Source organism: Mirounga leonina, unplaced genomic scaffold, assembly GCF_011800145.1.
Source record: "Mirounga leonina isolate KUSES-001 unplaced genomic scaffold, KU_Mleo_1.0 Mir_101664, whole genome shotgun sequence".
NCBI classification, from domain to species: Eukaryota; Metazoa; Chordata; class Mammalia; order Carnivora; family Phocidae; genus Mirounga; species Mirounga leonina.
Window position 1 is genome coordinate 23,646,123 of NW_023270175.1, and position 12,336 is coordinate 23,658,458.

At 42.5% G+C, this 12,336-nt stretch overlaps 1 protein-coding gene across 1 annotated transcript in view; it reads right to left on the reverse strand.

The window, feature by feature from the left end:
- Positions 1 to 12,336, reverse strand: part of GPC3 (glypican 3) — a 415,107-nt gene that overhangs the window by 183,794 nt on the left and 218,977 nt on the right. The window contains exon 3 of the mRNA XM_035008798.1: positions 5,476 to 6,170. Within this exon, the coding sequence (XP_034864689.1) occupies positions 5,476 to 6,170 (695 nt within the window). The remainder of the gene's footprint in view (positions 1 to 5,475; positions 6,171 to 12,336) is intronic.

Below are 12,336 nucleotides of genomic sequence, written 5' to 3' on the forward strand. Positions count from 1 at the left end.
CCCAAGAAACTTTTCTGTGCCTTTAAGTGTTATGAAGACTAAAAATCTCATGCCTTTTGCTCCTTCATTGAGAAAAACTATAGCAAGAGTCTCCAAGGAGGGAGAATGAATGCAAACCCTGATTGTGCAGCTGGAAAAACAGCGGAGAATAAGACAGGATATTAAACAAGATGGTAAAAACCGAGTTAGCCTCCGTTCAGGGAATGGAGATTCTGGTGAAGACAGAGGTGAAGTATTTGAGAGAGCCATAGAGTGACGGTTAGAAGCATGAGCTTTGGAGTCCGACAGGTCTGGCTTTAGGTGTTAGCTTGGCTACCTGCTAGCAAAGTGACCCCTGAGCACAGCAACAGGGTCACGGTCATCTCTCTACCACTCCTTGTGGCTCCTGGTGTCTATCGTGGTACCTCTGCAGTTGAGCACTCATTAATGTTCCCTGAAATGAGTCCTATTTTAGATCATGCTAAAATAAATATCACAGCGAGGAAAGACCGGGAGAAGGAGCGGTGGTAGGAAAGGTTGCAATTTTGCCCAACGTTCAGTGAAGCATATAGCAAGCCAAAGTAATGAACTTGTGGGAGAAGAGGAACTAATGCCAAGAAACTCTGAGATGAATCAATAAAGAAAGTACATGAGTACAAATGGAAAACTGACAGGGCAAACAGCCGCGTGAGGATATGTGAGCAACGACTGTGGGGGGTACAGGAAGTAAATGAAATCAGAGAGACTTTTGGGAAACTTTCTGGGAGAGCAGTGAGCATCCAAACTGTTATTAATCATTTAATCAATGGGTAGGAAACGCACAACGGTTATGCCTCTAATCCGTACACTGGTATGTGGTGATGACAATCAAAATGGTTTCCAAATAAAAACCATTGCATTTTTAAAAGAAGGCTGTCACATTTGACAACGGGGTTGTGGTGCGACAAGTGTTGAAAATACACGTACTGATGACTGTACATATTTGTATTTGCTTCAAGGTGTAAGACGCGGAATTCAATAATGTGCTGATAAATTTAACAGTGATGCTCTCACCCAAATCCTATTAAAAACCTGCTCAGTACTCACTTGGGGCCATGATATTTAACCTAGTTCACAAATGTAGATAAAGAGTCAAGATGGATCTATTTACAGTCCCATCATTTAAACCTTCTTGGACATCTCAGCACAAATTTTCTCTCCTTCCCTTTCTTTCCTCCCTCTTCTTTCTCAATCTCGCTCGGTCTCTGTGCTTCTCTGTCTCTCTCACACACACGCGTGCACACACACACACACACACACATTTTCACACAATATTTTAGTCACCTCTTTGGACAAACATGACATGAAATGTCCTGGCACTTAAAAAATAAGTTTAAGGGGCGCCTCGGTGGCTCAGTTGGTTAAGTGGCTGCCGTCGGCTCAGGTCATGATCCCAGGGTCCTGGGATCGAGCCCCACATCGGGCTCCCTGCTCAGCAGGGAGCCTGCTTCTCTCTCTCCCTCTGCCTGCCTCTCTGCCTACTTGTGCTCTTTCTCTCTCTGTCAAAAAACTAAATAAAATCTAAAAAAAAAAAAATAAGTTTAAGAAGAACTCATTGTTCATTTGGCACTTAGAAAAATGTAGTAGAAAACAAGCGAGCACCTGCCATGTGCCTTGAACTCTCCCAGGTACTTTGCACCTATCATTTCAATTCATTTCCATATATCAACCCCATTTTATAGATGAGAAATCAGAGATCCTAGCATTGCCATTAACTGTCATTCACTCCCAATCTCTGGGCCTTACCATATCTTCAAAACAAGGTGGCTGGATTTGCTCCCAAAGGAGTATCAGGATCAATTGAGGGCACTTTTAAACTGACAAATTCTATGACTAATTCTCCAGCTTCTCCACAGACCTGTGGTATCAGAAGCCCCAGGGGTAGACTTCAGGAGTCTGTTTAACATGTTCCACAGGGGATAGCGATGATGAGCCAAGTTTGGGAACCAGATGTTTACCACCTCCAGGAGAGCTGCCAGTGAGGAACACCCCCAACATTCACTCGCATGCCTCCACTGGGTAGGTGGAAGAAGTGAAAACTATCTTAGGGAAAATGAAAGTACTAACAGGCTGTACTTACAAAAATTTAATAGTGCCTGGTTCACTTAGAAGACCAAAATATCCTTCATAATCTGGGGAAGATAGAAGCCACCAAAGCAAGGAGCAAAGTCCCAGTATGGCAGGACTTATGGCACGGCGTATAGCTGGCTAAAAAGGTGGTCTCATCAGAACTCAGAAAGAGCATATTTTCAAAGAGGTCTCTCACCACAACTTAACCTCAAACAGGACGGACTGGCAGGATTTTACGTTTTATCACAACAGGAAGGTGAGGGTGCTACAGCAGAACCTCATTAATGCTTTAGTTTTAAATCAGCTTTCGCTCTGGGGCATTCTGCGGGGTTGTTAACATGAATAGACTTCTGCAGTCTCCCCAACCCTCACTTCCCCTCACCCCCACCCCGTAAATGGCCCAGCCCCTTTCTGGCCTGTACAGAGTATGGGCTGCATCACACCTGGCCAATGATTCCCCCACCCCCACCATTTGGGATATATTACTTAGAGTTGGTTGTCATAAAACAGTAACAAGGCAGAGTTTACATATGCTTTCTGTTCTAGTTCAGGCATTCCCTGGGGAAGGCAGACTTCACGCTCTCATAACCAGCTGGGAGCTGGGAGCAATCAGGCCCTTAATGGCCAAAACAGAAAGGGACTGCATCACTGAGCACCTCTTGACAGCCAAGGCCTTTCTTCCTGAATGATAATGACATGAAATGTACGCCCTCTTGCACGAGCGTGCATGTGGGCACATGCGCACATGCGTGCACGCACACGCACACACACGCATGTATGCACCTAAAATACAGCAGGTCTGGCACCCTGAAATAGCTATCCAATTTAAGTTCATGATGTCTTTGCAAAATCCTAATGGAGCTTTTAGAATGAAAGTCTGGAGTCTAATGGGAGACAGACCGGCATGGTAGTAAGAGAAGCGCCAGATTGAAGCAGAAGACCTTGGATTCTAGTCCTTTGGGCTCTTCCATTAATTATATAACTTCGGGCAAGCCTCCCTGAACTGTATTTCTTCATTTGTAGATCAATGGGATTGGACTGGCTAATCTCTCATGGCCCTTCCAACGTTCACATTATGGTGAAATGTCCACTACAGTGAAATTTATTCAGCTACACATCTGTCTGTCAACTAGACTGACCTTTGTAAGACACAAGAACTATGTCTTGGGTAACTATGAATACCCAGCACCTGGCAAAGTGCCATGAACAAAGCAGATGCTTAATGAATGTTTACTAAATAAGCCTTCACACCTAGAGCCCCATCAAAACAGTGCCCTTAACCCCTTACCAGTTCCCCACCCTATTTTTTGTGTTTAGAAGCACTAGAGGAGATCCCGTTTTCAAGATTCATTATGTTGCCATGAAGCGACCAATATCAGAGGCAACATTTAAACATTCCCATACCCTGTCTTTAATATTGTCTCCTCATTTTTCTTCTTATTAAAGACACCTCCACACCCCTGGCACCCTTGCTTTGTGTCTGACACATAGTGGGCCCTCAAACACTATCAGGTGGGGCAACTTACAAACACACCGACTTCTCATTTTTCTAGTTCCGTGAGATTTACTTTTGTAGAAGTCCCCAGAATCTGGCCTCAAATTATAAAGCAGTCAAGGGAATAATTAGCCACTGAAGAACACTATCGTTGGATAGGACATTTCTGTTCATTTTACTATAAAATATTTTCTCAGTAAATGTGTTTTAAATAGCTAACACTGTGAATGGGGCAATTAGTGCAGCTGCCACTTGCACCATTTCTATCCTCCTTCCTAGTTTAACTCACCGAAGAAACCAATTACCCCCATCGCTTTGTATTTCCCGAGTTTAAAGCCAGACTAAATGGTCCAATCTGCCCTCCACATTCTGGGTAAGCAATGGCTCCGAGTACACAGCAATTGCACTGTGTAAACGCTAAGAGTCTGTGTCAACCAAGCCAGCCCAGCCTGGGTCTGAATCCCAGATCCCCCACCTCCATTTAACAGCTTTGAGACCTTGCACAAGGTATTGAACCTCTTTAAGCTGCATTTCCCCCTGTGTAAAATGGGGACATTATTAGGACCTATCTTATGGACTGCTGTGAAATCATATGTGAACTGGCCAGCAGAGCACCTGGAATGTGGCTGGAGTTCAAGAAGGGTAGTGTAGTATATGATTTTGCCACCTCTGTCTACAAAGCTGGCGGCATTCAGGGATCAGTCACGACCACCCTCGTGGGATCTGCTGGTAGCTCTGGGCCGTGGGTTCTGCTCTGCACTGGAAAGTGGGTGCCTCCTGTGGTTCTGAATGTGCACACTCTAGCTCGGCAGGTGCAGTGTGGCTGAAACCAAGCCAACTGCTGCCCCATTAACAGAACTGTCCTGCCCCCATCACAAAGCCCATCAGGGGTACACTGGTATAACCAAGGCTGCAAAAACAACCGCCGGAGCACGCGGATGCTTTGCCTCACCTATGTTCTTGTGTAGGTTGAGTTAGTGGGTTCTGGCTGGGCCTCCTGTGTTTAAAGGCACTACCCAAAAGGGTAATGTGATATACGTGATTAAGAGCATGAGCGTGAAATCACAATCAGAAAAACTGGTGATAACATAATTAAAGGGAAACCTGATCCATTTCTGGATCATGGCTCTTCCGCTAACTAAAGCTGGGTGCCCTGAGGTGAGTTAGAGTTTCACTGAGCTTCAGTTTCCTCATTTATGAAATGGAGATAATTACACCCACCTCACAGTGTTGTCATGAGGTTTACAATGACTAACAACAATGGGAATGATAGCTAATATTTACTGAAGACTTACCATGGACCACACACATGCCTAATGCTTTAACACATGTTACTCCCTATGAAGAAAATAATCTTTTTAGCCTTATTTCATGAATCAGCAATATGAGGCTCATAAAGATAAGATGATTCACCCAAGGTCTCACAGCAGGTAAGTAGGTGGAGCTAAAATTCAAGCCAGGCATTATGACTCCATAGCCTGTGGTCTTTTTTTTTTTTTTTTTGAAGATTTATTTATTTATCTTAAAGAGAGGGGAGGAGACAGAGAGAGAGAGCTTGCACAAGCAGGGCGAGGGGCAGAGGGAGAGAATCTCAAGCAGACCCCCTGCTGAGATCAGATTCCCAATGCAGGACTTGATCTCATGACCCATGAGATCATGACTCGAGCCGAAATCAAGAGTCAGACCCTTAACCGACTGAGCCACCCAGGCACCCCATCCATAGTCTGTGGTCTTAATGTGCTGCCTAGCTCCATGAGATCATTCAGTCTCTCTACCATCCCTGCCTACCCCCTGATCTTACCCTCACTTCTCTCTCTCAGCACCTGATGCTGGCCAGACTGCCCCACCCCAACAGGACCCAATTCCTTAGAAAACTGCAGACTGGTACTCACCGTGGTGGCCAGCTTTCCTCCGTTCTTCTGGACATATTGGATGGAGTCGTGAATCGTCGAAAAGAGACCAAGCAGGACATTCTCCATGTCATAGATCCTGTACATGCCATTCACCAGTTCTTCCAGAGACAGAATGTATTCTCTCCAGTACTTGTCAATCTCCACCACACCTGCCATACAGCCTTGCATGACCACGTTGCAGTAGCCACCACAAGGCTTGACCATCATCAGTCCCTGGCAGTAGGAGCAGTACCACATTCTGGTGAGCATTCGGCCACAGTCTTTACTGAACTTCAGGTGATCGGTTGTGTTGATCACCTCAATTCCGAGATTCAGGGCCTGGAGGAAGATCCTAGTGACTTGCAGTGACTTGGAAACCTGGGTCATGATAAGCTTGGGGAAATTCCCAAATACTTTCAGGTCACGCCTTGCCCCTCGGAGGCACTCATTGATGTCTAAGGCCGACTCAGGCAGGCCGGGGTTCATGAGCTGGGTGTAGATGACCGGAAACAGGCTGTCAAACAATTCATTGACCATGTCATCCACGTTGATGTCAGAGCCCAGGATGTAGAGAGACACGTCGGTGAAAAATTCACCCACAAACTCAAAAGCTTGTGGGGTTAGGCTTGGATAGTTGTTCTTGAACATGGCATTGGTGTAGTTCTTGGCATGACGAACAACAATTTCAAAGGCCTCTGCAAAATAAGAGACACAGAAATGCCCAGAGATTAAAGCTTGAAAACCCAGGGTGCAACTGAATTTGAGATTTCTCTATTGCTGTGGTGATTAAAGTCCCATTTGCCTTAAATAATTGACTCATATTCATTTCCAGCATTGCCTGACTACTCCTACGGTTGTTTGCTCCGATAAATCAATTTTCCTTTCTGAACATGAAGTCCAAATCCTGATGTGCACATAAATTCTTAAACACACAAATTGTATTTCAAATGACAAAAGCCAGGATTCGGTTAATATTTCGGCCTCTCATGAGAATATTGATTAAAAATTGGATAAATGAGAAGTTATTTCTCTCTCTCTCATTGATTTATTCAGTTAAAAAGAAAATGTATTTCAAGACATTTCATTTTTAGACAGAGATAAATATTTGGCAACAAACCATATACCACCATATAAACTCACATAACAGTTTAAGCCCGTTCAGCCCCTGAGGAGAGGCAAGTTCTTAGCCGAGAATAAAAACTATCACGAATTTAATCATTTTTGGTAGATTTTCTCAAGATAACTTTAAAGGGAGCTCTCTGACAGATTGTCAGACCTGAAAATGGAATGCATCCCCCAAATGGGTATCTGAATGGGAAAAAAAAACAATCCATGCACTTATCTATACATTTGATATTGCAAATAACACCTCTGGTATTTGCAAGCTGAACATCTGGAAGGATGACTGCTAAGCTTCCTTGGTAAAGTTTGGCTTCCGCATGGCTTGGAAACCTCATCTATTCTACAGAGACTATGAATTCAAGATTACATCTGCTGCCCCTACCCCATGGCATAAGGCCCAGTTAGTGTCACTGGTTTGAGAAAGAAAGTAGTAATGTCATTATCTCATTTTCTCCAAACTGCAACACTCCAGACACAAATTATCCCAAATAATCAGAGTTCCACATTTATATGAGGGAAAGGAAAACAACCATAATGATAGGTTTTTCAAGAAATAAGACAGTTGCCCAACAAACAAAAATAACCAAGTATCCTGAGACATTTAAAATGAACTTAGTACTTTCGTTTCCTTCCAAAGTGCAAAGGTCCATGACAGATGTAATCTAAATGATGCCAATTCATGAGCCTTGAAAAATCAAATTATTACTACTTTAAGACTACTAAAGAGACTGTACTCCACCAGCTCCTTGGGATCACTTAGTCCAATATCGAGCTCTAGTTTGTGCCACCACCATCTGCCCCAGATCCCTCACATGGTGGAACACGCTTGCTAGATTCTTCCCTTGGGCTTATGGCATGCCCAGCAATGGTGAGCAGATGCTGGTGTAATTCTACTGGGCTTCCAAGCCCACTCAAAAAAGTTAATCTTCATGTCCATCAACTGCGATATGCTCATTTGTTTGTTTTGTCCTATTTTGTTTAGAACATAAGGCAATTCCTGGAGAAGTTATCTATTTTATGGCAATTTCTTCCTAACCCCTCATGCTACTCTAGTCTCAATCCTTGCATCTAAAGGTTGAATGAGGCCATGAGGCCAAGAGATCATCCAGCCCAATACAAAGGATCAGTCAATGAATTCTTTAAAATCATCAGAAATTTGGAGATTTGAAACTATTCATTCATTTTAATTTCCGCTACCAATCATGTATTATATACTAGGCTCTGTGCTAAGTGCTAGGGGTATAGAAGTGCTGGGTAGATGGAAATAAATGATAGACCATCCCATCTTAAAATTACTCACGAGCTATATGGTTTGGTGTTTACAAAGCATTTCCAAGAATATTACGATATCTACATTTTACAACAATTTTCTGAATTTGATATTGTGATCCCCATTTTATGGTGGATGGAATTGATGCTCAGCACAGTTTAAGCACTTTCACAGGGTCACATAACTGCAAAGTAGAAGTAGTCAGCTTCAAACTAGTGTCTCCCAGCAATGGTTACACTCTAGCTGCCCTCAGCCCTAGAGCCAACACACATATCCTCAAAAATCTTTGTAGAAAGTCAAGTTCTTTTAAAAGTTCATTATTTTCCCATTGGCTTCGCCTCTCCAGATAGAAATGTATTTGAAGAAATTACAGCCCAAAGACCGACAAAGCAGAGTCGTACTTTCACCTTTGCCTTGGGGCAGCATGAGGTAAGGGAAGGAGGACTGCTACCCTAAAATGAATTCTCTACAAGGCAAATTTCATCTCTAGCCCACAGTGCATGTGTTCTCTAACGTGCAAGATGTATGACAGTGAAATTCCATAGACTGTACTGCCATAACCTTTTTTTTTAAGTTTCTGTTACTAGCACTGCTGGATCGATAGAAAAAGAAAATTACAAAAGATCATGAACTCTTCTGCAGGAAGAATAAAAACAATGCAGATGGCAGGGGGAAAGGGCTCCGGTTCACATCTAACCTCAAGCGCACATGTGCTCCCTGCTCTAACTTTCACAGCTCGGAATCCACTTAGCACATCTCTGGGTTTTGCCCAACCCTCCTATTTCTACATCCCAGGACAACAGACCAAACCATAACTGCTCAAGCGAAGGCTCCTTGGGGACTTATAGGAAACAACGCAAGGTGAAAAGTGATGCTCAGCTTGAGGTTGGCAACTGGAGGTTTCATGAAATGAAGCCAAAGGCTAGAATTACTACAAGGAAGTTCAGCCCATTGATTTTTTTTGGGGGGGGGGGGGTCAGATAATAATGTACACTTAAGCTAGGGGAGGATTTCCTCTGCGTCTTTCCTGGAAAGGAGTCAAGAGTTATGTCCAAGAAAAATTGGAACAATGTAAAAATCAGAGCTATAAAGAAAAATTTGGCACTGAACAAAAAAATATATTTTATAATATATAAAAAGATAAATGATACAGATAAATAGAGCTAATAAACTGAGTTAATATACATCTCAATATAGCAAGGTTTCTCAATTTGTAGATGCCCCCATCACTATCCTGGGTACCACTATTTGGACACACTCTAGTGTTGTCAACATCCTCCTTAAATGATGGTGCTCAAAAGGGGACACAATTCTCCAGATGTGGTTTGATAGTGAATTTTGCAATCAGGCTATTTATTATCTCTCTCTTTAAGTGATTCAACAACTTCTACTAACCACCCTCCTAACCTCTGGACATATAGCCTACCACTGTAGCAAAATGACCGTCTTTAGTATTTGGTAATAATGCTTCTGTATTCAGACTCAGACAGAAAGAAATGTGTTTTCTGAAAAAGTGCTCAACATCGCTCGGCATCGGGGAAATCCAAATCAAAACCTCAATGAGATACCACCTCACACCAGTCAGAATGGCTAAAATTAACAAGTCAGGAAATGACAGATGTTGGTGGGGATGTGGAGAAAGGGGAACCCTCCTACACTGTTGGTGGGAATGCAAGCTGGTGCAGCCACTCTGGAAAACAGTATGGAGGTTCCTCAAAAAGTTGAAAATAGAGCTACCATATGACCCAGCAATTGCACTACTGGGTATTTACCCCAAAGATACAAATGTAGGGATCCGAAGGAGTACGTGCACCCTGATGTTTATAGCAGCAATGTCCACAATAGCCAAACTGTGGAAAAAGCCAAGATGTCCATCGACAGATGAATGGATAAAGAAGATGTGGTGTATATATATACAATGGAATATTATGCAGCCATCAAAAGGAATGAGATCTTGCCATTTGCAACGATGTGGATGGAACTGGAGAGTGTTATGCTGAGCGAAATAAGTCAATCAGAGAAAGACACGTATCATATGACCTCACTGATATGAGGAATTTTTAATCTCAGGAAACAAACTGAGGGTTGCTGGAGTGGGGGGTGGGGGGGGAGGGATAGGGTGGCTGGGTGGTAGACACTGGGGAGGGTATGTGCTATGGTGAGCGCTGTGAATTGTGCAAGACTGTTGAATCACAGATCTGTACCTCTGAAACAAATAATGCAATATATTTTAAGAAAAAAAAAAAGAAGAAGATAGCAGGAGGGGAAGAATGGGGGGGAATCGGAGGGGGAGACGAACCATGACAATGGACTCTTAAAAACAAACTGAGGGTTCTAGAGGGGAGGGGGGTGGGAGGATGGGTTAGCCTGGTGATGGATATTAAAGAGGGCACGTTCTGCATGGAGCACTGGGTGTTATGCACAAACAATGAATCATGGAACACTACATCTAAAACTAATGATGTAATGTATGGTGATTAACATAACAATAAAAAAATTTTAAAAATATTAAATATTTATTTTTTTTAAGATTTTATTTATTTATTTGAGAGAGAGAGAATGAGAGAGAGCACATGAGAGGGGGGAGGGTCAGAGGGAGAAGCAGACTCCCTGCCAAGCAGGGAGCCCGATGCGGGACTCGATCCAGGGACTCCAGGATCATGACCCGAGCCAAAGGCAGTCGCTTAACCAACTGAGCCACCCAGGCGCCCAAAAAAATATTAAATATTTAAAAAAAAAAGAAAGAAATGTGTTTTCATAGGCTTTTTCAGTGGAAGGCTGCATACTTTCAAGAAGGAGATTATACTTGCAGTTGGAAGAGAGGAATGAATGAACAGCTGAATTCCCTTCAAGCCCTTAAGAATAGGGCAGTCCTTACAGAGGCAGGTTCTTTTTTCAAAGCACTTTTCCCCACATTGTAAGAATGGCAAATACTTTATAAAAACTAAATTCCTAGGATACATGCCATGTGATAAGCTGGACTCAAAATGGTCCTCGGTTTCAAGCCCAGGTACTTTAATGGAAAAAGGAAAGTAACATTTGCGAGGTACCTGCAGTATACATGCCAGGATCTGTGATAAGCTAGCTCATATATGTCTTCTCATTTAACTTTAACATAGCCATATGTACTTGGAATTCTTTTTATTTGACTGGTGAGGAAATTGAGGCCCAGACAGGTTAAATGACTTGTACAAGGTACTATCTCTAATTAAAGGTCCTGAATTTGAATGTAGGGCAGTCTCCCCCAAGCCCCTTACTAATCTTACAATATCCACCACCTTTGAAAACTGGACATTGGGAGACTTGTGGTTTTGGCTCCAACATGTAGAGCCTAGAATTCATTGTTCCCATCCTCCACAACAAGACAATAGCTGAACAAGCTGAAAATCAACAATTCTTCTTAGACCCATCAAGGAACTGAGGTCACAGGGCAAACTGCCACTCAGAAATATGGGAAGATAGGCAAACACAGAGAATCACAGATATGATCAGCTTACCTGGAGCAGAAGCCACTAGAGCCATAAACTAGTAGGAACACTTCAAGGGCAACTTTGACAAATTGACAGAGGCTAAATGTGGACTAGCTTGAGACCTAAAAGCTCCTGGGCCCCCAGTATTATGAGCCCCCCATACCTCCATGAACTTACCTCCAGGAAACATACAGAGTTCTCATGGTGAAGATCTAAGAAAAGTCTCCTTGTTTTTCAGGCAGGGGGAGGGGAAAAATAATAATTTAGGAATACACCATGAGCATTCTCCATAACGAATACCCGTTTTCCAAAGAACACAACTTTACCAAAGCCTAATATACCTGGTAGATGGGCAATTAGACAAGTCTAGCCCCCTCTAGCTCTCTAGTTCTATCTTAAGGGAGAAAACAAAAGCTGAGAAAACCTTCTGAAGGTCACAGCCCAAGAACTTAGACTCACTGAAAGCCTAAGATTAATCATAAGATTACAGACCACTACTACTCCTCCTACAATTTACCACCAGAGAGACAAAGACCCTATTTAAGAAGGAGTTATTAGGGAAACCCAAGAACAATTGGTGAGAAAAAAAATAAAACAAGGGAACTATAGAAAACTAAAGCTTCTGGCATTTATAGCTACAGCAAACATTAAATAGCCCAGTTCCATAAAAATTCACACTAAAAGTGTAATTACCTTAGTTCCTATTACCCTATATCATGCCTTACTTTCAACAATCATAAGCCATGCTAAAACAGTTTGAAGAGAAAAAGCAATTATCAGAACCATAATCAGATATGGCACAGATTTTGGAAATATCAGACAGGGAATTTAAAATAACTATTACCAACATGTTAAGAGCCATAATGAAATAAGTGAACAACATACAAGAACAGATTGGGTATTTACATAAATACAATGATGGAAAATAACAGAAATATAAAAAGGAAATGTTAGAAATCAAAAACACAAGCAAATGAATCAGTGAGCTTAAAGAAATGT